The sequence below is a fragment of the Nycticebus coucang genome, chromosome 15, assembly GCF_027406575.1.
Source record: "Nycticebus coucang isolate mNycCou1 chromosome 15, mNycCou1.pri, whole genome shotgun sequence".
In the NCBI taxonomy this organism is placed as follows: Eukaryota; Metazoa; Chordata; class Mammalia; order Primates; family Lorisidae; genus Nycticebus; species Nycticebus coucang.
The window spans coordinates 9,613,333-9,640,743 of record NC_069794.1 but is presented as its reverse complement, the minus strand read 5'-3'; the positions used below and the strand labels follow the sequence as shown (position 1 = coordinate 9,640,743).

The 27,411-nt window shown below is 38.8% G+C and overlaps 1 protein-coding gene across 4 annotated transcripts; it reads left to right on the top strand.

Moving 5' to 3' along the window:
* The first annotated feature begins 7,758 nt into the window (after positions 1-7,758).
* Positions 7,759-26,570, top strand: LOC128566812 (putative methyltransferase-like protein 21E). Of its 4 annotated transcripts, XM_053563871.1 has the most exons (6): positions 8,409-8,846; positions 9,106-9,173; positions 20,835-21,001; positions 21,997-22,114; positions 24,375-24,472; positions 26,221-26,570. In XM_053563871.1, exons 2-6 carry the CDS (start codon positions 9,152-9,154, stop codon positions 26,389-26,391), a joined length of 576 nt encoding a protein of 191 aa, XP_053419846.1. In that variant the 5' UTR covers positions 8,409-8,846; positions 9,106-9,151; the 3' UTR covers positions 26,392-26,570. The 4 variants fall into 4 exon arrangements, with proteins under 4 accessions (XP_053419845.1, XP_053419843.1, XP_053419846.1 ...); XM_053563870.1 differs by lacking the exons at positions 8,409-8,846; positions 26,221-26,570 and adding an exon at positions 7,759-7,929 and having other exon boundaries at positions 24,375-24,894; XM_053563868.1 differs by lacking the exons at positions 8,409-8,846; positions 26,221-26,570 and adding an exon at positions 8,002-8,216 and having other exon boundaries at positions 24,375-24,894.
* The last annotated feature ends 841 nt before the right edge of the window (positions 26,571-27,411 follow it).

The window sequence follows — 27,411 nt, the reverse complement described above, 5'->3', positions numbered from 1 at the left end:
GGATTCATTGAAAAGGAAGAGAAATCTATTGTTTAGATTTTCCTTGTTCCTAATGGGAATTGCTTATATCAAAAGGCGTTAATAAAAATTAAAAATTCCCAAGGAAAACTCTTGCATTAGGTCATAAATCAACTTCTACGGTTTATGTTTAATTTGGAATGCCTGCTTCCTTCAAGGCAGCTAACAAAGGAGTTTGAGCATGACATTAACACCTTTTTGGACTTGGTATTCCCATTCTATAATAAGAAATAATGAGTATGTCATTCTTGTTCTTGTGGTAATATCCCTACTATGTACTAGTTTGGACAGAAATATTCCATGCAGTATATGCCATTGCAAGGATACTTTTACAGATTTCCTCCACTTCATTCTAAATTTTGGAAAGACTCTTCCAAGTAATAGATAGGCATACCTTCAAATGACTACATAAATCAATAAGCACTTACTATACTTAAAAGTCCAGAAACCATTGTTTCACATGTATTCTCAAACATGGAACATATTAAACAAGATTAAAATTCTTAGATTGATATATTCCTAAATTTTTACAATTCCATACCTAATTCATTAACTATGAAAGTTCTAGAACACGTCTGAAAGTTACTACTGTTCTCCACATTACTGTCCTAGAGTCAGCATTTTCTGACTTTTTTTTTTAATTTTTTAAATTATTGTAAATCATAGCTGTGTACATTAGTGCAATTAAGGGGTACAATGTGCTGGTTTCATATACAATCTGAAATATTCTCATCAAACTGTTCAACGTAGCCTTCATGGCATTTTCTTAGTTATTGTATGTAGACATTTGTATTCTGCATTTAGTAAGTTTCGCCTGTGCCCATTCTAAGATGCACCATAGATGTGACCCCACCCATTACCCTCCCTTCACCCCAACTTCCCCACTCCTTTCCCCTCCCTTGGTCCTTTCCCCATATTTTTGTGCTATAGTTGGGTTATAGCCTTCATATGAAAGCTATAAATTAGCTTCATAGTAGGGCTGAGTACATTGGATACTTTTTCTTTCATTCTTGAGATACTTTGCTAAAAAGAATATGTTCCAGCTCTATCCATGTAAACATGAAAGAGGTAAAGTCTCCATCTTTCTTTAAGGCTGCATAATATTCCATGGTATACACGTACCACAATTTGCTAGTCCATTCGTGGGTCGATGGGCACTTGGACTTCTTCCATGACTTAGCAATTATGAATTGGGCTGCAATAAACATTCTGGTACAGATGTCTTTGTTATATTGTGATTTTTGGTCTTCTAGGTACATACCTAGTAAAGGAATTATAGGATCGAATGGCAGGTCTATTTTTAGGTCTCTTAAGTATTCTCCAAACATCCTTCCAAAAGGAACGTATTAGTGTGCATTCCCACCAGCAGTGTAGAAATGTGCCCTTTTCTCCACATCCATGCCAACATCTCTGGTTTTGGGATTTTGTGATGTGGGCTCCTCTTAACTGGGGTTAGGTGATATCTGAAAGTAGTTGTGATTTGCATTTCTCTGATGATTAAGGATGATGAGCTTTTTTCCACGTGTCTATAGATCGTGCGACTGTCTTCTTTAGAGAAGTTTCTCTTCAAGTCCTTTGCCAACCCTGAGATGGGATCACTTATTCTTTTCTTGCTAATACATTTGAGTTCTCTGTGGATTCTGGTTATTAAACTTTTATTAGAGGTATAACCTGAAAATATTTTCTCCCATTCTGAGGGCTGTCTGCTTGCTTTACTTACTATGTTCTTGGCTGTGCAGAAGCTTTTTAGTTTGATCAGGTCCCAGTAATGTATTTTTGATACTGCTTTAATTGCCTGGGGAGTCCTCTTCATAAAATATTCAGCCAAGCCGATTCCTTCAAGCGTTTTCCCTGCACTTTCTTCAAGTATTTTTATAGTTTCATGTCTTCAGTTTAAATCTTTTATCCAGTGAGAGTCTATCTTAGTTAATGGTGAAAGGTGTGGGTCTAGTTTCAGTCTTTTACAGATCGCTAGCCAGTTCACCCAGCACCATTTGTTAAATAGGGAATCTTTTTCCCACTGAATGTTTTTAATTGTCTTGTCAAAGATCAAATAATGGTAAGTAGCTGGATTCATCTCTTGGTTCTCTATTCTGTTCCAGGCATCTACTTCTCTGTTTTTGTGCCAGTTCCATGCTATTTTGATCACTATTGATCTATAGTACAGTCTCAGGTCTGGTAGCGTGATTCCTTTTGCTTTGTTTTTATTTCTGAGTAATGTTTTGGCTATTTGAGATTTTTTCTGATTCCATATAAAATGAAGTATTATTTTTTCAAGATCTTTAAAATATGACAATGGAGCTTTAATAGGAATTGCATTAAAATTATATATTACTTTGGGTAGTATAGACATTTTAACAATGTTGATTCTTCCCAGCCATGAGCATGGTATGTTTTTCCATTTGTTAACATCTTCAGCTATTTCTTAAAGTTTCATAGTTCTCTTTGTAGAGATCTTTCATGTCCTTTGTTAGGTATACTCTCAAATATTTCATCTTTTTTGGCACTACTGTGAAAGGAATAGAGTCCTTGACTGTTTTTTGGGGTTGGCTATTGTTGGTATATATAAAGGCTACAGATTTATGGGTGTTGATTTTGTAGCCTGAGACATTGCCGTATTCCTTGATCACTTCTAAAAGTTTTGTAGTAGAATCCCTGGTGTTTTCCAGATATATGATCATATCATCTGCAAAGAGTGAAATTTTGATCTCTTCTGACCCTATGTGGATACCCTTGATCAGTTTTTCTTTCCTAAATGCAATGGCTAAAACTTCCGTTACAACGTTAAAGAGCAATGGAGACAATGGGCAACCTTGCCCGGTTCCTGATCTAAGTGGAAGTGATTTCAATTTAACTCCATTCAATACGATATTGGCTGTGTGTTTGCTGTAGATGGCTTCTGTTAGTTCAAGAAATGTCCGTTCTATACCAATTTTCTTAAGTGTTCTGATCATGAAGGGATGCTGGATATTATCAAAAACTTTTTCTACATCAATTGAGAGAATCATATGGTCTTTATTTTTTAGTTTGTTTGTGTGCTGAATTACATTTATAGATTTACATATATTGAACCAGCCTTGAGAGCCTGGGATAAATCCCACTTGGTCATGGTGTATAATTTTTTTGATGTATTGTTGGATTCTGTTTGTTAGGATCTTATTGAGTATTTTTGCATCATTATTCATTAGTGATATTGGTCTATAATTTTCTTTTCTTGTTGGGTCTTTCCCTGGTTTAGGGATCAAGGTGATGTTTGCTTTGTAGAATGTGTTGGGTAGTATTCCTTCTTTTTCTATATTTTGGAAGAGGTTTAGTAATATAGGTACTAGTTCTTCGTTAAAGGTTTTGTAGAATTCTGACATAAAGCCATCTGGTCCTGGGCTTTTCTTTTTAGGGAGATTTTATATAGTTGATGCTATTTCAGAACTTGATATAGGCCTGTTCAACATTTCCACTTCGTTCTGGCTAAGTCTTGGTAGGTGGCGTACTTCCAAGTATTGGTCGATTTCCTTCAGATTTTCATATTTCCGAGAGTAAAGATTCTTATAATATTCGTTAAGGATTTTTTGAATTTTTGAGGGGTCTGTTGTTATTTCGTCTTTACCATTTCTGATTGCTGAAATTAGAGATTTTACTCTTTTTTTCCTGGTTAGGTTGGCCAAAGGTTTATCTATTTTATTGATCTTTTCAAAAAACGAACTTTTGGATTTATTGATCTGTTGTATAATTCTTTTGTTTTCAATTTCATTTAATTCTGCTCTGATTTTGATTATTTCTTTTCTTCTGCTGGATTTGGGGTTGGAATGTTCTTCCTTTTCGTGTTGCTTGAGATGTCCCATTAAGTTATTAACTTCCTCTCTTTCCATTTTCTTGAGGAAGGCTTGCAGTGCTATCAATTTCCCTCTTAGGACTGCCTTTGCGGTATCCCAGAGGTTCTGATAATTCATGTCTTCATTGTTGTTTTGTTCCAAAAATTTGGTGAAATCCTTCTTAATCTTGTCTATAACCCATCTATCCTTCAGCATAAGGTTATTTAGCTTCCATGTTTTTGTATGGGTATGCAGATTCCTGTTGTTATTGAGTTCAACTTTTATTCCATGATGGTCTGAGAATTTGCTGAGGTTAGATTTGCAGCCTAGGATGTGGTCAATTTTGGAGTATATTCCGAGGGCTGATGAGAAGAATGTGTATTCAGTTTTGTTGGGATGAAATGTTTTGTAGATGTCTGTTAAATCCAGATGTTGAATGGTTAAGTTTAAATCCAAAATTTCTTTGCTTAGCTTCTTTTTGGAGGATCTATCCAGCACTGCTAAAGGGGTGTTAAAATCTCCAACTACTATAGAACTGGAGGAAATCTAGTTGCTCACATCTGTTAGAGTTTCTCTTATAAATTGAGGTGCATTCTGGTTGGGTGCATAAATATTAATAATTGAAATCTCATATTGAGTATTACCTTTAACAAATATGAAGTGTCCATACTTATCCTTCCTTATTTTGGTTGGTTTAAAGCCTATTGCATCTGCGAATAGGATTGCAACACCTGCTTTTTTCTGCTTTCCATTTGCCTGGAGTATAGATGACCATCCCTTCACCTTGAGTCTAAATTTGTCTTTTAATGTAAGATGCGATTCTTGTATGCAGCAGATATCTGGCTTGAGTTTTTGTATCCAGTCAGTCAACCTGTGCCTCTTTAGAGGACAATTTAATCCATTCACATTAATTGATGGTTTAAATTAATTAATATTAATGCCCGTGCGGCCTCCTGAGTTCCTGGTCAGGGTGTGTGGAGGCCCGGTGGTTGTGGGTCGCAGGTCGGGCGCCGCTCATACGGCCCGGGTGGGCAGTGGGGCGCGAGGCACGGGGTGTGAGGCTGCGTGGCTGCTAGTGGAGATCCTGGTTGGGGGGGCTCCGCGCGGCCCCTGGTGTCTCTTGCTGGGTGGGGGGCGTTTCTCAAGAACCTCCTCCCTCAGTCTCAGCAGTGGTTAGGCTTCTGGTTCATTGGGTAAGGGGGGAAGGGCGTCCTGGAAGTTCAGAATGGCAGGGAAGATCTTAGTTTGATATTTCTGCCTAGCAAGAGAGTGTTCAGAGTCACAGCAAGGTCCCTCTGAGGAAGTAGTCCCCACTTCCCACAGCACTCATCTGTGGGTTGAGGCAAAAGGTCCACAGTTCACCGCTTGTCCGTAGAAAACCCGCGGGAGCAAACAAAGAGATAAAAGAAAGGAGACAGAAAAACAAAGAAAAACCACAGCTTTCTTTGGGGAGGGGATGGGCACTCCTCCTTCCAGATGAATTTTGTACCTGAAGCTTGGTTTCTTGGAGTCGCAGCTTGCCTTAGTAGAGGTGACCTGCAGTTATCATCTCTGTCTTGGCTGGGCTCCTAATCTTCAGCTTAATTGGGCTGTTTCTGGACATTATCTTTCCTTTTGGATAGGAGCCTTCCTGGGAAGCTGCTCTCAGTTGGCCATCTTCTGAGCACAGTTATTTTAAAGTCAAGTCAAGACTTTAAGGTCAATATAACTCAGTATCTAAGTCACCTATGAGTTTATTTCTATTGACTTTTTTGGTATGCCTAGTAAATTTTGACTGAATGCTGGATGTTTTATTTATCTATTTATTATTTTTTTGAGACAGAGTCTTACTTTGTCACCCTTGGTAGAGTGCAATGGCATAATAGCTTACAGCAACCTTGAACTCTTGGGCTCATGTGAGCCTCTTGCCTCAGCCTCCCGAGTAGCTGAGACTACAGGTACCTGCCACAACACCTGGCTATTTTTATTTTTTTTTAAATTTTTTGCAGTTTTTGGCTGGGGCTGGGTTTGAACCCACCACCTCTGGCATATGGGGCCAGTGCCCTACTCCATTGAGCCACAGGTGCCGCTCACGCCTGGCTATTTTTTAGAGACGGAGTGTGTGTGTGTGTGTGTGTGTGTCTTCCTCTTGTTCAGGCTGGTCTCGAACTTGTGAGCTTAGGCAATCCACCTGCCTCAGCCTCCAGAATGCTAGGATTACAGGTGTGAAGTCATCTTACTTGGTCTGATATTTTATATGAAAAATTGTAGATGTTCTGTCCCTTCCTGTAGAGAGGATTCCAGAAGGTATTGTGACAGGCAGCATAGGGAAGATCACCTCAGTCTGGTCAGGACCAAGTAGATTGAAATCTTATTTGCAATGTTTGTAAGACCCCAGATTCTAGTTTCCTCCCATTGCTAGACAATCATTTTCCAGGGGTACCCACTGAGAGTCTAGGTGTTTCTCTGGGGTGTTGCTCTCCTTTTGAGCTTGTCCCTGCTTTTTGCCACTTAATGCTTCATAAATTAATCTCTTGCTCTAAACAGCTTAATCAGTAAATGCTATCAAAAAAATCAGTGGTGTCAGGCTTCTCTGTCCCTTTTTTCTGGGATCTTGAGTCCTCAATTCTTAACTGCCTTGCCAGTCCCAAACACAAGTACAAGTCTTTTTTTTTTTTTTTTTAATTTTTAACAAATCTTGCTCTGTTGCCCAGGTTAGAGTGCAATGGTGTCATCATAGATCACTGCAACCTTGAACTCCTGGACTTAAATGATCCTCTTAGCTCAGTCTCCTAAGTAGCTGGGACTACAGGTGTACACACCACACCTACCTAATTTTTCTTTTGTAGAGACGGAGTCTCGTTATGTTGCCTAGGCTGGTCTCCAACTCCTGGACTCAAGCAGTCTTTCCTCCTCAACCTCTGAAAGTGCTGAGATTACAGGTGTGAGCCATAGCACCTAGCCCCAAACACAGCTCTGTCCTCTCCCCAGTTCTGAGACTGCCTGAAACCTTGCTAGGATTCTTCCCAGTCCTCCCCTTGGCTTCTCACCCTCTCTCTTTTCACTAAGAATCCACAATGCATGGAATTCCTGCCTGCCTTGATGACTCTTTGATACTTTCTCACAGAGGCACACATGTGTGTGTTTAAAAATATGCTTTTCAGGTTCATAATAGAAGCTGAGGTCTGCTATAAGCTCCTTACAGCCGGAGGCAGAAGTCTCTATAATACTTCTTAAATGGATCAGTGTAACTCAAGTGATCATTGTCTTCATGCTGGTTAAGATGATTGATTTAGGGATTCTGCTTCTTAAGAAATCTAGTAGTGAGGATTGCATGATCTTTCATATAAATCCTTGAAGAAGATGATTTTTATTCCTTAAGTGCTTCCTTATTCTTGTTTTTAAAAAAAGCCAAAATGAGAGAGTATCTCCTCTGCCCCAGATTAACTGCCTATAACTAATAGTTTGCATTGCTCAGGATTTTGAAATTTCCAGATGTTTTTTCCCCCTACATTATTCATCCCACATATATTTATTTTGTGGCTTTTACATTCTTTTTTATAGATAATAAAGCCAAGAAACATAGTAAGTAAATAGCGTAAAATCACTAGAATAGTGAATAACTAGAATCAAGCTTCTCAACTCCTAGTTCTTTCCAGGATATTAAAATGACCTTGATTCGACTGTGTATACACATCATAGAATATAAAGTATTTCTTAGACGCTGTACTCACAATCCTACATTTAATTTTATCATAGTGCTTGGTTTTGTTACCTCTAGTATCTCTCCTATTATGAATATTTTCTGTGACCTGTGAAATTTCCGTGTGACCTGAGATGCACACCTCTGCACATGTGCAGGTGCACAGATGGCTGTGTACCCTCAGCCTGCCCATGCAGTCTGAACAGGAAGGAACCATAGTAATTTGATTCACAGGTGCAGAGCAAGGCTATGCATGTTCTGGTGTGGTTGTCAGATTCTGAAAACATGCAGACAGGTGACATGACAAATATGTGACCTCTACTTCAGAGACCGTCATCATTGTGGAGTCTTAGAGTAACTCTCGGCATCCAAGTTAAAGGCTGGATCGCTTCCTCCAAATAGTCACATGCAGGAGTGGCTGTAAGTCACTTACTGATTCTAGCTCTGTCTGTGAGACACTCACAGGGTCTATTTCTGCCGCTCCTCAGCCCCTTTAATCCAGCTTCACTGCTGTGTAACCAGAGGCACAGAAGGAAGCTGCAGCTGTTGGGATCCTGATCCCTCCCGCTCTGACTGGGTGCCAGGTGTACAGTAGCAAACCGCGTGCCTGGGTGCCTGCCTTGCAGGCGCTTCCACAGGGCTCAGCAGCAAAACAAAAGTTGCAGATGATACTTTTCACCTTCTAGAAACTCAGGTCACTTGTGTAGGTATGTTCAGACTTGACTATTTACATACTGGCCTTCAGGCAGACACCTGTAATACAGGCTGCTTTCTGTAGAAGCAGAGATTCTAATCTGGGAGCAGAATGCTTGGCCACTTCTGGTATTGTTTCAGCTATGCAACTTCAGAGACAGGATTTAACCTTTGGTTTTTCTCGTTTGTAAACTAGGGAAAATAATTTGTCTTCTAACATACGGAGGCATGTGTAAAGAAAAAGGTGGCTGTGAAAAGTGTTTTGGGATTCTTGGAACAAAGAGGGGTGGTATTAATTGGTGGTAGCACAATATTTATTATATATGACCCCAAATTGAGACGTAAAATATCAAGTCATTCTTAGCCAAAGTTTGACGCATGTAAGCTTATTCAGATAATCTATTTGCGAGGTGTGAAATAGTTTAATCTCTTCAGTTTTAAATATAGTTTCTGGGTGGAGTTGGACTCTTTAACGTAGAAGCTACTCAAGAGACCATCTGCTGGTCAGTTTGACGTTGCAGACTTGCTAATGACGCATTCATGGGGACAAGTAACTTTCTTTCCAAGGTTTTAATCACTTACATTTTAGGATTGTTATCTTCCCCGTCAATTTGAAGACGATGCCTTTCTTTGGTACAGCTGAGGTAGTATTTGGTGAAGAGTATATTTTCCTTCTCTAGTAGCTTCTAAAACATCTGACTCAAACCTTTGTCCTGTTTTTAATTTGTTCTAAATAGTGTTTAAATGGTCTTTGTTAAACCATGCTTGGTTAATATATGTTTTAATACAATTTTCTCTGCTATATTTGTTAAACTTTACTAAGCAAATATAAAAACACTTAATATACATTTAAAAATTAATTGTTATCATTTGATATTTTAATGTACTTGTCTACTTTTCAAGAAATGATCAAGAAAACTTCAATGTATAGCCATCTATTCATCACCCCATGGACCCAGAAGCTCAAAAAGGTAAATCATTTTTGTTTATGTAATTTTGACCAATTATATTAATAGAATATAAATTGAATAATAGAATAAACAATTAATAGAACATAAAATCTGACCTTTTCAGTATTTATTAATGTCTTACAGGGAACTAGGACTTTTATCAATTGTAAATTATGTCTTGGCTTGTGTTTGCTAACCTGTAAATATCTCAAATAATGTCTAATGTCTACTGCTATAATGGTTATGATCTTGATGATATATTAAACATAATTTTGATAGACAATAAAATATATAGGCTTATTAAGTATTTACGATCTTTTTGATTTATAACTGTGGAATAAATTTTTCCCAAGTGCTGTACACTGAAAATATGATTGTGATTTCTAAGTTTCATTTCAAATAAGAAGCTTACAAGAGAGATGAAAATAGTTTTATGTGAAAGCTATGAATTTTTACTAATGCTTGGATGAGTATTTATTTTATAAATATAGGTTATAAAAAACATCTCTAGCCTGTGTTTACAGTTCCTCTATTAGTTATAGGTAAATACATAATGAAGTTTGACTTCTGGATGTAGAGATTAAGTTTGAATTCTACCACAAGGGTGGTCATTGGAAATTGGCTCACTAGTTTTATATAATCTTAAATATTAAGTGTGGCTTTACATGGATTATGTAACATAACTATCCCCATTGTCTGATTTTAAAAAGTATAGACATATACTCTTGACAGACTAGACGACCATCTTTTTGGAGATGAGTTATAATGCAAATCTGAGTTACCTACCATCTTTTTGGAGAAGAGTTGTAATGCAAATCTGTTTATTTTGGTTTCTTTCTCTCTCTCCTTATCCACATGCGCTATACATGTTTTACAAAAAAATACATAGTATTTATTTTCCCTTTTTTGGCTATATACCAGGTGGATTCTACCTAGGTGAGCATATCTTTAGGCCAAGAGAGCTGGGTGTATGCCCACTGTTGGCAACCTACCTGGCTCAAACATCAACAGTTTTACTGTAGCCATTCTTGCAAACCTGAACATTTATGTTGTAACCACTTCGAGAATCCAGCCATTTAGGTGATGTGAATGGAGATGCAGTTCTGTGTGATCCAAGAATAAAGCTGCATAATTTTTATTACCATTAGTAACAATTCTTGGTTTCAACTGTGTGCATGATAATTTGCCAAATTACAAAGGAACTGGAAGAAGTTCAAGGTAAGGTTGGGACAGAACTAGTGTTAAAATATTTTACAACATGAACAAACACACCCCATAATCATTTCTATATCCAATTAAGACTTCAAAAATATGTTCATAAGCACAGTGCTAGGAGGATTAAGTGTGTGTGGTTGGAACAGAGTCAGATGGCATTTTGTTCCAAAGCCTTCTACTAAGTGGAGGAACACTTAGTTCTCAAGTACAGAAGGATGTTGACTTTTCTTGTCCTCTTTTATACTTAGTATCTTGTGCTTGGAAAGGATGGAGCAAACCCATCGCTCATATTGCAACACTGGTGTGAAGATCCAAGAATTATAAGATGTCACTTATTTATACACAGATTAAAATTAGGACAGTGGTGGGTCCTAAAATTTCCTCTGTATATATTTCTAATGCCACATTATGATCTAAGGTATCTAAAACCTCGTGCACATTACCTGTTCCAAATATCCAATGCTGCCTGCCTCATGCCAACACCCCCTCTCCAGCTGCTAGCACCAATAGGTTATGAAGTACTGGGGTCTCCCGAGGGTCTGTAGCTTTGGAGAAAGTTCATCTTCACTCAAGGCTCAGTTATTCCTGTGCACGATGATTCCCACATTTGTCGCTTCACCTGCTTACTTGCCATCCTACCCACTGCTTCGTGTCTATCGGGTCCTGCAAGATGTCTGCATGGGGGCATCTTCTAAAATGGGATTAAACGTGTAAGGGATGTGTCAGGGGAGATATTTCTGGAGAATAAAGTAGGAAGGGAGGACCATCAGATCCCAGCACAGGTCCAATGGCCTTTATAGGAGGACAGGTTAATTTGAAGGTCCTCAGCTGCACCACAGTTCTGTGAAGTCTTGAATAGGTTGATGGCAAATCTCTGGACAAAGGCTGCCCACCACAGGGTTCTCCTCTGGTCAGCAACGAGGAAGAGTGTGGTCTCCGGGGGCAGAGGTGGCAGCGCAGGCAGCTATTCTTGTAGCAGGTTCTTGGACACCTCCATGGCGGGCACGTTATACCACAGATTAGTGCATATTAAAAATAATTTTTCTTCACTGATTTTCCCCTCTGCCTATATTTTCTCTTTCAGTTTCTAGCGTAGGCTGCCCAGTAACCTGGAATCATCCTGTTCTTCCTCCTCTCCTTCACACCCTTCATCACACAACCACTGATTTTATATCCCTGATAAGTTTCCATACCCTTGTCCCATTTTGAGCATCACTTGTCTCGATCCAGGTCCTTATTAATTCTTCTCCTGATTGTCATAAACTGCTCTCTAATTGGCTGTCTCACCTGGGAACAACTCTCTTTCTTTACCCTCTCTAGTTCTTTTGCCACACTGTAACCTGCATGATCTTTTAAAAATTCAAATCTTGTCACATTCATCTTCTGCTTAAAATTCCTCAGCGCCTCATTATTTCTTATAGGATAAAACCAAGACTTTTTTAGCACGGTGTTATGTGTTTTATCTTGTGTGACTATCCCCACTGATGTTCTGGTTCTCAGAGTTTCTCAAATCAGAAAGTTGATCAAGGGTCTTTTTGTCTCTGGTGGGCTTTTTGTACATGCTGGTTCCTGTGTATCATGTGTCTTCCCTTCTCTTATTTGACTGGAAAACTCAAATAAGATAATTCTCTCCTGACGTCTGTGAGATGTAGAACTTTCTACTTTCGAGTTGTTTAGTTAAATCTCTGTTTAAGCACTTATATATTGGTCTGTCTTCAAATTCATAGTGCCCAGGTACTTAATAAGTGAATTAATGAGTGAATTAGCTATAATTTTACCCAATTGACTGGACATAAACTTGCTCATTAGTGATGATCTTGTTTGTGTTTCTGGTCATCAGCCAGTTGACCCTCTTCAAAACCTAATAGATTGTTCTAGTCAAGGTATCACATGAACATCTTTCAGGAGGATCTTCATAAATCTTTGCAGGGTTGGACATAAAAATATTGTATTAATATACGAAGAAGAAATTTGCGTAATTCTATCACTGTTTAAGAAACCTGTGAAACTGCAATCTGAAGCAATACACAGGTGGTCCCTGGGTTGCAGAAGAGATGCTTTTGTGAGACTATCCTTAGGCCAGATTTGTATGTAACTCAGATTCTTGATGAACAGTGCATATACAGTAATACTAATAAAACAACAATGCTACAATGGCTCATGTGGTAATAATAGAATTTAATACTGTAATAATAATAATAGCCCTGTACTGTAATAGTTTGTTAAAGAAACTATTGTAGTCCTTCTTTTAAATAATAATAATAAAAAAAAACAGAACATAAACTCATATAAAAAGTTTAGATAGGAGACAGGAGAAATTTCATAAAAGTATATTAAAAGTTGTAACTCACTTAATGTTGCATCCATATCTTGGTCGCTGGAGGGGGCGCTGTTTTGAGTCAAGATGTAGACTCAGATTAAGAAGCAGATGATGGTGGAGAGGATGGTGTGGGTGCTGGAGGATCAGGATTTGATGCTGTTGCTAGGGGAGGAGAGCAGCTTACCACTGACGTTGGCTTCTTAGAAAAGGCACCTATGGTTGTTTGCACAGCCCTGCCCTTCTTTTCATCCTAAGTGGCCTTGTAGCAGCTGATGTTCTCACTAACTGTATGGTGAACCTCTGAAAACTGCTCAGTGTCAGGATCTTAGCAAAACCTGTCTGAGTGAGATGAAAGGCTTCAGTTAATTCTTTGTGATGAACTTTCTTGGTTCTAGATCACCTGATTCTCCCTATTCTGGTGTTTTCATCAGCTGCTTCTCTCTCTAGAGAAGATAGTTGCTGTGCCAATGAACCGCTCTGCCCTGGGGGTTTGTTTACATGCATGGAAGAAACTAGTTTCCCAATTGTTAATTTAATTGTTTAATTACAATTTCTCCCTATGAGGGGCCTTTGAAGCCTGCTTATAAGTACGGTATAAGTCGGGTGGTCCATAACTCGGAGGCTGCCTGTACTGGTCAAAGTACTATAGCACATATAATTGCTAATTCTACATGTTGAATACAAATAACTCTTAAATAAACCAACGTACCTCAGATGTTTTTAAAACTCAGATTTGAGTGTTAAGTTTGGATGTCAGTTGTTGCGCCCAGTGAGGTACACTGCAAAGGCACATAAATGCACACTCAGCTCCTGGACCCACGGCTGCGGCCTCCACCAGACTCTTGTTTTTCCAGCTTTATGGCTGCAATAGCGTTGTAACTGGCTTCCAAGGTCACCAGTCCTTCAGCCTCCACCACCAGATATAGTTCTTAAATATCCAGTCTGATCATGTCAGCTCCTGTTCTAACAACCTTGAATGGCTCCCCTGCACCTATAGAACAAAGGTCAACATTGCACATAAAGTTAATCTCATTCTATTTCTTAAGGCTTATTTTCTACAGACCAAACATGCACCTTGTATGGTGTCAGTTGTAATCCTGAAAGACACAATCCTGAATGATGTAATTCCCAAAGGTTGACATCCTCTAAAGATCAAACTCTCTAAAGTCTAAAATCCCTGCTATCTAATTGAATTCCCAAACCGTAATGACAGATGCGGAATTAGGTGTGATCCAGGCTTCTGAAAGGGAATTTCAAGGTTTTTTTCATTTAGCCCAAAACATTTCTTGGAAAATTCAGATGAGTGAGTTAGCCACACCGTAAGGCAATAAGGAAAAGTTCAGTTTAAAAACATGTCAGAACTGACATTCTTCCCAGCTGATGGAGTTCTGGGATGAAAGCCACAATTGCCTGAAGAAGCCAGCAAAGTCACTGACTGGTCTGAAAATAATTATGAGCACAGTAGGACAGGAAAATACTCAGTGGTGTTGCTTTTGATCACTAGCATCGGTTTTTGCTGAATCTGTGGTTCGTATATGAGCGCATCAACATGGGAGCATTGCACAGAAGATGGGAAAATTTAATAGGGAATGCTCTTGTCAGCATACACTGAATCAAAGAAGAATTTCAAAAAGAGCAGCACCATGTAGAAAATCAGTGTGAATGTATTTTCCCAGGAGAGCCATACCTTAAATGCAAAAGCAGTTACTCATCTTGATGCAAGACTTCACAGTATAGTCACTTGGCCACTTGTATGGACTACCTCCATGTGATTACTCATAATACATCTCTGTAATATACTTTGTAAATGTCAAATTTTCATTTTTTTAGTTTTTCCCCTCACTATTTTAAATTGTCAGCTTTATTCTTTATCATTCTCTATATTATGTAATTAATCTTTGCATCAATTCCAATACTGGACGTGTTAAGACTCTTGGAGAGTTCTCATTTGTTCTATGTATTTTTCACAAATCTGACTCCATGAAAATGAATCATTTTAATGTTGACTTTTGTGTGTGTGTACAAAAATGTTGAAACATCTTCAATAAATGAAAATATGTCCTTTATATACATGTGCATTTGTGAAAGATAAAATTTTTCAGCTCTTTGGGCAAATGTGTAAGTATGCCCATTGTGGGTTTTTAAATATTTTAAATTTAATTTTCTTTTCTTTTTAGAGATAGGTCTCACTATGTTGCCCAAGCTGGCCCCTGAACTCCTGGGCTCTGCCTGAGCCTCTCATGTAGTTCAGGCACCAGCACCGGGTCTGGCTTTGTCTGGGTTTGAGGCACCAGCACCGTGCCTGGCTCTGTCTAGGTTTTTGATCAAAACACATAGGTTATCCATCAGGGTATTTCAGATGTCTGCAATTACATAAGCTATTTTTTTATGAGTATGATCAGTCTGCTCATAAATATCATACCTGTGTGTGACTGTGTGTGTTCATGCTTGCAAAAATATGCATGTTATTTATTGCCTATTTTGTTGTGTGGCCTTTGAAGCCTATCTCTACATGTTTCTCAAATCTTTTAAAAATGTAAATAACTGTCTTTAAAAGAACTTAAAGTTTCTTTTTTTTCAAAATTATGGTTTTGGAATTTTGATCTTTGGGGATTTCATTATTCGGTATTATGGCATTGACGATTGTGTCTCAGCCTAATGGCCCAAGCCCCACCTCGTACACCAGCCCCACTCATCTTCTAACAGCTCCCCGGGCTTAAATGTCTCTTTCTTTGTCATCCTTCTCCAGCTTCATCCAACCAGTGGTGTTTCCCATTGCATTTTAGAAATACCTGGGTTATTACAAAAGTTTTGAAATACACAAAAATCAAGAAATATAAAATATGTGCAGATGGAACCAAGTGAAGCTCTCCCAGCAACACTGATCAGCTGAGCAAGTTGAAACTTGCACCAGTGAACCAGAAATGGACCATAACACAGTGTGTTTCAAAACTTTCAGTGACCCACGCCTGTTTTTTTTATAGCATTTACCAAATTTCACTGATACGTGTTTAGTTGTCTGTCCATTCCATGCTCCCAGTAGCAAACTTTGAGTACAACTAATTTAGATTTTTTTTTCTATTTGCATCCTGAGCAGTCTCAATAAATCATCTTTCTTCTGTAAAGACATACAATGTAGTATCATTTGGTCTACTTGATTAGTGTTACAACCTCTGTACATTCTTGAAACTTAGCAGACCAGCAGACAGAAAATATTTGTAGAAGCTTCTCAGGAATCAGTTTCATCATAAGAGCCCAAGACATTGGTGAGGTGTTCAGAATTATGTCTTTCAGGTTAAGCCTGTGACCATTTACTAATCTGAAAATACCTTTAACTTCTTCTTCTTCTCCTTTTTAATCTGTAGGCATTTCTGAGAAGCACATGACGTTTGTCTTTGAATAGAAGAGTCAGCTGAATGACAGTCTCTTTCAGTTAGTACAGGGGTTTTTACTTTAAATCTTCCTGACAGGTTTTCATGACAGCCCTCAAATGGAAGCCGAATTTGCTTGTCATAGCTATTAAAGAGTTGGATTTTTTTCTTTTGGTGTATTTATGTGATCTGACCCTTTCATTTATTATTGCTATTATTGATCTTAAATGTATAAAGGAGGGGAGTATAGACAAAGCCTCTCTTTTTGAAGGCTTTCTGTAATCTAGCAGCAAAGTCAATTCATGTTGAATTTTCCTCTTAAGAAAATCATCATCATAATGTGGCAGAATCTTGCTAATTTTCACTTCATACTTGAAACCGCTTTAATTCTCAGGAGAACAAGAACACCTGGTAGATTTTATTCACTATCAGCAAAGATTTAATGGCAGGAAAATGGTGTTCAGGCTCTTTTGTATCAAAAAGCATTAAAATAGATAAGTCCAAGTTAGCAACGTAATTGTGATCCAAAGTCTTAATTATGTTTTATTTATAGTCTTTTTAATATTTATATTTTAATATTAAAGTCATCAATAAAATAATATTTTAAGATTATAGTAGATAGCTTCTATCTAAAGGCACAGGTATCAGAAGTTTTCTACTTTTGATATCAGGAAGCCATGATACAGCATTTTGTATAAACTTTTTCCCAATTTTAGTTATTTGTCCTAGGGCTGAATCCTGGATAACAAGGGCAGGGTATATGTGGAAAAATTATTCCTTAGAATGTATATTTGAATTCTGTTGTATGACAAGGTTATTAATTTTTGCACAAAATTGCTCTTCAAATCCTAACTAAAAACCAAAGACTGTCTTCTAAATGCATTAATCTTCTCAACATCCAATCCCATATTCAACAAATGACTAAGCATACAGTTTAAGGGACATGTTCTTTGTAAACTGGAGAACAGATTTCTTTTATGACAATGGGGTCATTCTAGGAATGCCTTTATGACAGTGTAGCTCTTTCCATTATAGTTTAGAGATTTCTTTTTTGTTTTTAAGTTTTTTTTTTTATTAAGTCATATATACATAGATCATGAATACATTTATGCCTTTGTGGGATTCAATGTGTTGATTATTTGTACAAATTGGAGTGCTTACATCCTACTAATTAATATAGCTTTCAGCTCATTTATTTAATCACAGTGTTAAGACATTTGTGTTCTGTACTTGATAGACTTGACTTGTACCCTTGCAATATGCTCCACAGGTGTGGTCCCACCATTAAACCTCCCCCTAACGAACCACCCCAATCCCTTCCCCTCCCCCTCCCCATCCCTCCTTCCCCCTGGGCTATAGTTGTGATTCATCTCTCACATGAAAGTGTGAGTGATTATAAATTGGTTTTATAGTAGTACTGAGTACATTGGATATTTTTTTTTCCATTCCTGAGATACTTTACTAAGAAGAATATTTTCTAGTTCCATCCATGTAAACATAAAAGAGGTAAAGTCTCCATCTTTCTTTAAGGCTGCATAGTATTCCATGGTATACATAGACCACCATTTATTGATCCATTCAATGGGTCAATGGGCACTTGGGCTTCTTTCAAGACTTGGCAATTATGAAATGAGCTCCAATGAACAATTCTGTGCATAAACACGTCTGCGCTGCTGGTGAGAATGCAAGCTAGTACGATTGTTTTGGAAAGAAGTTTGGAGAACACTCAGGGATCTAAATGTAGACCTGCCGTTTGATCCTGCAATTCCTCTACTAGGTGTATATCCCAAAGACCAAAAATCCCCTGGCAACAAAGATATATGCACCAGATAGTTTAGAGATTCTTATTAGCAACATTGAAGTCATTGCTAGAACTTAATATTAAACATGTTATTTGATTTAAATGAATAATTATGATCCAAACTGTTACCTCAAAATTTTTAAATAGAAGTTCATGTTCGAAAACAGCACCCAAAGTTTTAAGATGAAAATAATTGCATGTGTGTGTTTTCTTTTAAAATTCCACATATTACATCTAGACATTATTATGTTTTCTTGTCATAAAGAAATTTTATTATAATTGTCATTTGTTACTCCATAAGTAACTCAATAATTTTATCAGTGTGGTCCTTACAAAGCGCATACTCATTTTCTCCTGTAGGCAAATTATTTTAATGAGGCCAGTTCAGTATATTTTGGGTTCATGCCACAAATTGTACTAATTTTCATGAGAGTTATTTCTTATGGGATGCCTATAGTATTCTTACAATCTTTAAATTCAAAAGAGAATATTGGTATAAAATATTATCTGTTAATTTTACTCAACCTGGTAATGTTTTCTATGATACATGATCCTCCTAGGTGTACAGCTAGTTTTGCTTTACTATTTATGGTTGATAGAGTTGTGCTCTTTTTAGAATATATATAATTAACAGTAATTGCAATCGTTTCTTGCAATCTCTTTTAAGGTTTTTGTCTTGAGAGTGTAAATAATTTTTAGTTATGATGATATGTTCATGTATATTTCAAATCTTACTTCCATATGAAGGTAAAGATATAGTCATTCTTAAAAGGAAATGAGTAACTTAGTTTATTAAGAAAGACACAGTCAAAAGTCAGGAATTTGTTTGCTATCCTTCTGTAGCTGTTAGGACAGCAGCATTAATCAGGCCAACTAACCTTTAAAAGAACATGTAAAGTCAAAGATGTCAGTTTGTTCCAGTAAATATTCACAAGCAAAGTTTTTATATCAAAGACTGGAACTTTCCAAGATGCCCCTGGGATTTAGTGTGCTCTAACATCTATTACTCCCTGATACCTTAGGTGACTTGTCAGAGAAGGGCTACATTTACAAGGAGTGTGCAAGGAGGCCCAAGAGGACAAATTCAGCTAAAGGTCAAGGAAGCAATTAATGTTCTCTGCTTTTCCCTAAAGAACTTCCTCAGCAAACCTTAGCCTCTCCCGGCCCCCTCCATCTTAGCAAAGCAAGTGCATATAGTGAAATGAAAGTTAAAGTTCAAAGAAAACATATTACCGATATTATTTGGTTCTCAGAGCTCTTCCTGAATGTGAATGTATGCAGTTGTCTAAAAAGTACAGAGAAAAATACCAGAAGAGAAGGCTTTTGCTGACAGAGCAATTTTTTTTAACCTCTCTGTTTTTTTTCTATATCTGTGTAGAGAGTCAGTGTCTGCAGTAGGATGGAGCTGAGTGGTGGGCTCGACCCGTCCTGTGGGGTGAGGTTAAGCTGGAGTTCTTTGGAGAACGCATGGTTCTGTCTGGAGTCTAAGTGGGCCACACACACACACACACACAATCTATTTCCTAGTCCTTAAAATTTACTAAATCTCTTGCGTTCCCTCAGGTTTTTTCTTCTTTATAATGAACATGTTGATCTCCCCAAACCGTCTGCCTCATAAGGTTGAGTTTCAAAGTTTATCACCTGTCAGTTGCTATAATTTCTCAGAATCTCTTTAAAGTGGGACTTCCTCAGAACATTGCCCTCATTTGGAAATTGAGAATGCAAATGTATATTTGAACTCTGTTGTATGGCCTGGGTTTAATAGTTTTTTTGATGGTTGTTTTATCCTTTGGACTCATACTAAGCTTGCGACCAATTAAATCTCTGTATCTGTTTTCCTTTTCAAATAATGCTGCCAAACTCAGACTAAATACAGTCTCTACACTTTAACCTTTTAAAAATTTCACATTGTTAAGTCTGATCCACCCTCACCTCATCAAGATCTTTTGGTCACACTGAACTTTCTAGCATCCTTGAGGTGCTCATCACATTTCTATCATCTGAAAATTTGATCATACTTAATATCATCAGTCCAACAAATCATGGAAACCTGCATCAGGGTGGAGCTGAGAACATACCAATTATTAGAAAGGAATGTCCAGGGAGTGTCAAAGCTGAGTGTGTTGGGGTCACTGTGGAAAAACTCTTTCATCCAGCCCAATAATTCTTCATGGGGATGTTGTGAGATACTACCTACATTACTGAAGCTCACATGAATTGTGTCCATGAATTTGAAGTTTTCCCATGTCTGTCTGACTAGCTACTACACGTCCAGCCTCTAGCACTGTACCTGGTGCACAGAATAACTGGGATTGTACTATGTAGCCAAAACAAATAGTTCTGATTATATACTCCATCACTACTCTTTTTCTCTCTTTTTATTTTATTTATTTATTTTTTTGAGACAGAGTCTCATTACGTCGCCCTCGGTAGAGTGCTGTGGCGTCACATCTCACAGCAACCTCAAACTCCTGGGACCAAGAGATTCTCCTACCTCATCCTCCCAAGCAGCTGGGATTACAGGCGCCTGCTACAATGTCTGGCCAGTTTTTTTTTTTTTTTTTTTGCTGTAGTTGTCATTGTTGTTTGGCAGGCCTGGGCTGTGTTCGAACCTGCCAGCTCCATTGCATGTGGCTGGAGCCCCAGCTGCTGAGCCACAGGTGTGGAGCCACAACTTTTTCTCTCATCTTATATGAACTGATTGGTGGTCCTCAATATTTTAAAAACATCTACCAGTTATTGTCTGTTTTATGTAGCACACATGGATAGTGGAGATTTCAACTTCAGTACGAATCAGAAAGATGTTACCACCCTGATGCATGAAATGTTAGCTTTTGAGTTATTTCAAATAGTTTACCTTATTATTGTATTTTGTCTAAAGTCAGCAGCTATTCAGAAGTAGCTGTGTTTCCATCAGGGCCATCTTTTTCATGGATTTACTAACAGCCATTGCCTTTTGTGTTTTTGTCTTTCAGAGATCAGAGAAGATTATGATGACAAGCAGGTGGTCGCAGAGATCATGGCAAGATGTTTCATTCCCACTCTGATAACAACCACTCCCTGGGAAGGTTTTCGTTTTGTTGGTCATGAGATTCGGATTACTGAAGCCACAGATTGTTATGGAGCTGTCGTTTGGCCATCGGTATAATTTCACGTAAAATTTGCTTCATCCTCATTGTTTTCCAGCCAGTTAGGTTCATTATTATGTTCTACTTGGAAGAAGGAAATAGGTTACATAATCTTACTTCATGACCTCAAATAACACTAAATTTTAGAAGTTGTGTCATTAGGAACTTGCTTCTCCCAATTAATTCGAGTTCTGACTTTATCAGTATTTGTAAGAATAATAATGTTTTTCATTCCTTCAGTTTTTTGTGAGTTTAGAATAGTAAAATGTTGTATTTCCCATTTTTCTGTTTCCATTTCAGCTAAATGATTATAAAGATATCTATGAGTCTCACATACATAATATTCTGAAAGGTCCCGTTTACCAACCGTCCCATGAAAGGTATAGTGGACCCACCACCATTGTCTGCCCCGATCTTGCACTTTACTTAGAAATGACCAGAGGTCTGGCTCAGCACCTGTAGCTCAGTGGTTAGGGTGCCAGCTACATACACCAGGGCTGTTTGGGTTCGAACCAGGCCTGGGCCTGCCAAACAAAAAGTAGCCAGGCGTTGTGGTAGGCACTTGTAGTCCCAGCTACTGGGGGAGGCTGAAGCAAAGGAATTGCTTGAGCCCAAGAGTTTGAGGTTGCTGTGAGCTATGATACTCACAGCACTCTACCAAGGGGGACACAGGGAGACTCTGTCTCAAAAAAAAAAAAAAAAAAAATGACCAGTGGTATTAGAAGGTTTTCCTTTAAAGATTATCAAACCCAAACACCTGAATTATATATTTTTAATTATTTCTCTTTTCTTCCCAACAACTCCCAAACCCTTTTTCTAGCCAAAGTGTTGACCCCTTCAGGGGAAGTACTTCTGACAGTTTTTTGGAGTGAGGTGTGTGCACACAAATGCACTCATATGCTCACACGTGCACACGTCTGCTCACATTAGCCGCATATTTATCTGATAGAATTTAATCTCACTTTCTGTTACTGCTTGCTCAGCACCGCATCTTTTTAAACTTCTGTAGGCCCTTGTTTTATGCTACTTCCTGGAAACAAACACAAAGCAGTACAGTATGGCTGACAAAAACGTGATTGAAATCGGAGCCGGGACAGGGCTGGTCTCCATTGTGGCAAGTTTACTCGGTGAGTGAGTCTTTCTGACTGAGTAGTGCTCAGGGAATTTAATCATCAACTATCATGGTTGTTTTACTATCCAGTGTTCTATAACGTGGGTCTGTTTGTAACTTTTTAGTTGTTTGAATGGGCTTCATAAAGTCTACCAATTTTTAAGTCTTCTAACTGGCTTCTTTTAGAATTCTCTGTGTAAGTTGTGTTCTTTTTGTAAAGCAGTAGGTCACAAGCCTTAGATGAAGTTCTAAATGGGAGGTGCACGTAAGCCTTCTGGTCCCTCAAGGAGATGTAGGGGAGGCGCCTGTGGCTCAAAGGAGTAGGGCGCCTACCCAATATGCTGGAGGTGGCGGGTTCAAACCCAGCCCCAGCCAAAAACTGCAAAAAAAAAAAAAAAAAGGAAAAAAAAGAATATTCCCATATAGCTGGAGATTCCTTTTGGGCTTTGAAGTGCTATGCTTTTATGAAAAAGCACCTGTTAGAATAGGGAAGGAGTATTTGAGATCACATAAAAATCACATGTCCATTTCTATGTTTAGATGTTTGTCCTTAAATTTATTTTCTCAGTTCATTTCCATTCTTTTTTTATGACCCCTGCTGCTCTCACCAGCATTTTTCCAACTAAGCGTGTGATAGCCTCTGTATCTGCCGGTGCCTGTTTCAGTTCAATCGTTTTTGGCTGCTGTTATCTATTTCGTTGCCTTAATTTGGCTGCCTGCTCTGATGTGCACTACCCAAATCTGTCTTGATTTCCTTGATATTCAGCAGTGCACACCTGCCACTCTAAAATCTTGAGAGGAATTCAAGATTTACCAATTTGCAACTTTCTAAACACTGGAGAGATACAGGACCCTTGAAGTCTTCCCAAATATGTATTTTTTTGAACTGCTCAGTCAGGATAATGCTTTCCAAAGTCTCTACTCCATATAGAATGGATAGAGTTGGGGTTGACCTTTGATTTATACCTGAAAGTCCTTGATTTAGGAGCAGAATTTGTTTTGAGAAGTCATTTGTTTTATTTAAAAGCATTGATTCCTTTGTTCTGTTTGTCTAATTTGAAACGAATATCAAAAGATGAAAGCTCTGTTGAGTCAGTGTTCTGAAGTTGATGGTGTTTACCTCTCGAGACACAAAGATATTGCATATAATGGTCAAATGATTTACATTTAACATAGGTGGAGGTATATTCCTTATCCTAGGATTTTAAAAAGATTTGTTAAAAATGATAGACCTACCCACAATAGAATATAAAGGCTTATATTTCTGTGATTCTATCAATAACATGCATATTTCCCTTTCATTTTAATATTTTCACAAAATACAATGCAGGCTAAGAGACACGTGGCGTTGTGGCCAAGGAAAGGGTTCCAGTGGGGTCAAAGCTGAACTGGACCTACTCTCTTCCAGTTCTGTCTTCCCGATCTCCACCTGTGCTAGTCTGATGCAGTGGAAGTGGCCAAGCCTAGATTTATTTACAGACTTTTTTTTTCCAGGCTGTGCTTCTGTTCAACATTAACTTTAATTCCTATAAATTTTCTCCTGCCAAATTTCTTCTGAGAAATGGCCACCATTATGTACTTTTAACTTGGAATTTGTTTACGTCTTCTTTATCTAAGCATTCTGTCCCGTTTCTATGACCATTGGCTTTCTGAGCACTCCATGCACGTTGTATCCAGATTTTAAACATCGTTTGCAGGGAAGATTAATACTTATGATGGAGTCAAGCTGAACACTCCGGTGTAAACATGGTGTCATGATACTTTCCATGTGATGCTGTTGAAAGCCTTCCTTCCTGTCACTTAGCATGCAACCTCTTCCTGGTCAACTATAGAATGCCTGGTGGTATATATACTCGTTTGATTCACAGGACTGAGTTCTTCCAGGGAAGTACTTAAATCAGCGACTTTTAAATGTTCCAAAGAGGTAGCAAGTATTTTGAATTTCCCTTTTTATTATTTTTCTTCTAGCATGTAGTAGGTAAATAGAAAACAATCACAGCAATCACAAAACAAATCACACAAACACACCCACACACAAAAAAAAATGGCAGGAGGATGGAGAATGCGATGGTGTACATAAGCACCGTGAGACTGTATTATGTTTTAAACAGAGACATACAGCCTCAGCATCTACGATTCCCTTTCTGTGTGTTTGCCTGACCCTTTACTTGCGACTAACAATGGTGCAGAATTACAATGTGGTGTTGGCTGAAAACTTTCGATTGTGTTAGCTTAGCCCAAGAGGGTTACTTTTTCTTTTGTCCTTTGTTTCACAGGTGCTCATGTGACTGCCACAGATTTACCTGAATTACTTGGAAACCTGCAGTATAACATTTCCCACAACACCAAAACGAAGAGCAAGCACTTGCCTCAGGTGAAAGAACTCTCCTGGGGAGTAGCTTTAGATAAAAACTTCCCCAGGTCTGGCAATAATTTTGACTATATCCTGGCGGCAGATGTGGTCTATGCTCATCCTTTCTTGGAAGAACTCCTTGTTACCTTTGACCATCTGTGCAGAGAAACCACTATCATCCTCTGGGTCATGAAATTCAGGTTGGAGAAAGAAAATAAATTTGTAGATAGATTTAAGGAGTTGTTTGACCTGGAGGAAATTTCCAGTTTTCCTAGCCTGAGTATTAAGTTATATAAAGCTATGAAGAAAAATGAAAGGAGCGCTTGATGCCCCAGCCAAGGGCATGGAAGTGCTAAGGCGATTTCCAGCCAATTATCACTGTAAAGAAAATCCTGATAATTGGATATACCTGACTTTCCCCTGTGGAAACACACACACACACACACACACACACACACACACACACACACACACACACACACACACACACACACACACACACACACACACACACACACACACACACACACACACACACACACACACACACACACACACACACACACACACACACACACACACACACACACACACACACACACACACACACACACACACACACACACACACACACACACACACACACCCCTTGCTATGACATAGAAAAGAGTTTCCAAAATTTGGCTCACCCTAGGCAGGGAGGGATCTTTCCAGATCCAGCACATGGGTCTGCAGGATTATAGGTAACTTGCTCCCAGGGTGTCTCCCTCAGCTCTCAGGGTCACCCTCTGCTAACAGGGTGAGGCAAACTCTGGGCAAAGTCACCCTGTGAAGTTATTATCTGCTCTCCTTATCTCGTATGTCACCATTTATCATTGTTATTTTAATAAATAGTGTAATTATTACTTTTTAGTGTATAAATGCAAAACGGTGGTTTTTAATAGTATCTCTACAATGAACATTGTTATTAATTCTAAACGTAGCCAGCTATCATTCTCTCCTTAGAAAGAAAGAAACCAACTACAGTGGGATCTGCAAAGAAATCTGAACAGGCAGATGCATAGCGAAGGTGAAACTTAGACGGTTGTGGTTTTTATTAGTGCCAGCTGATGGGTGGTCCATCATCTCTGCTTGGCAAGGTGAACCCCAAGTGTAACCTCTGAAATCACTCAAGCCTGTGGATTTGAGGTTATGGGCAAGGACATTTCACCCTATCAAATGAGAAATAAACAGGAGCCAAGATAACAACAGTTGACATTTGGGAAGAGTTACTGTTTTACTTTTAAACCAAGTACAGTTATTTTGTATCACAGAAACAAAAATAAATATAAAAACTTTGGGTTAAAAATACAAATGAAAATATTTAGTTTTCTCATTTCAAATAATCAGATGAACGTATACATCTAGATATTTGAAACTCTGTGATTTTTTTCTACACGGGCCTTAGAGATTCATGTTTAAAGTAATTAAGTCAGTGGAAAGAGAAAAGAATTCAGAGGTCATAACTGCATAGACTGTGTTGATTGGCTACTACTCTGCTGTGTCCTCAGTAACATTTTTTAGGCTGTTATTGTGCCTTCAGGTGCACTTGCTCTGCTAGGATCAGTCTTTCTGCTTTGCTAAAAGCATCAGTCTACACAGAGTTGAGCATAGTTGAAAAGAATCTTTCCCTGGACCCTGATCTGTAAGCCAGGATGCAAATATGCCCCCTGGGGAGTTTGTTCTGGTACATCTGACTGATAGTACCTTTTATCATGTTGTTTTCATAGACCATTGCTTACGTAAAGTCATGTGATCTCATGACCACCCTCAGAAGTACAATTCATTATCTCTACTTCACAGAAAAAGAAACTGAGGCTGAGAGGCTCCGTAGCACATGGCTGCAGAGTAGTGGTGCTGGCACGTTCAAGCTCAAGTCTGTTTGGGCCCACAGCCTATGATGAAAAACACTGCCCGCTGTCTATGTATTTAAAACAGTAATATTCAAACTTTTCAAAAACAAGTGGAGTCATTTTTTCAAAATGAAAAATAAGCATGAACACATTGGAAAAAAATGAGAACCATTCCTTCCCGAAAGTTTTCTCTTGTTTCCTCCCAGGCAGGCACGTTTAGAAGGTGATATTTAAGTAAAACTGAAAGGAGGTGAGGGTGGTAGCAGTGCAGACGTCTGGGGAATTGTATCCCAGACAGAAGGACCAGACGTGTGGGGACCTTCAGGCAGGAGCGTGCTGCCCGTCAGAGGCCGGTGCTTGCTCAGATCAGAGTGAACAGGGAAAAGGTGGTATGAAGTTGCAGAGAGCTGCAGGGAGCTGGGTCCTGGGGACACTGCTGCTGGCAGGGCTCTCCAGAACGGGACACTAGGAGGGAAGTGAGGGAGCAGGTGATTTATGAGGAAGTACACTGGAGTGAGGACCTATGGAAAGGAGCAGGAGGAGCAGGGCCATGGTGGAGACTGAGCTGAGATGCCCACACCCCACGGAGCACTGGGCCAAGGGTGGCCTTTCAGAGCAGTACCTATCAGGGCCAGATGTCTGAGCCTTGATAAGCCTATGTGGTTGTCACTGGATCCAGGCTGCCCTGGGAAGACTCTGTGACCTTGGGTGGGGTTACTCTTCTGCTGAGATCCCTGCAGATGGTGACAGCTGTGGGCTATCTGCCAACAGCACCTCCAGCAGCAGGGTCATCATGAGTCATTCTGAAGAGGATCTGGGCAGCACACACGTGGCCAGTGTCCACGATGTCCTTTCAGGCCACTGAAAGAATTTTGGCTTTTTTTTATGGTGAAATGGAGAATCTCTGGATGGTTTTGAGGAGAGGAGTGGAATAATATTTCCTCATGCAAGGAGCACTCTAGCTGGTGTTTTGAGAACAGGACATAGGAACGAAGTGAGTGATGAGGCTGTGGCTGCCATCCAGGGAGGAGAGGATGGCACCTGCGGGTGGGGTGAGCAGCGAGCATC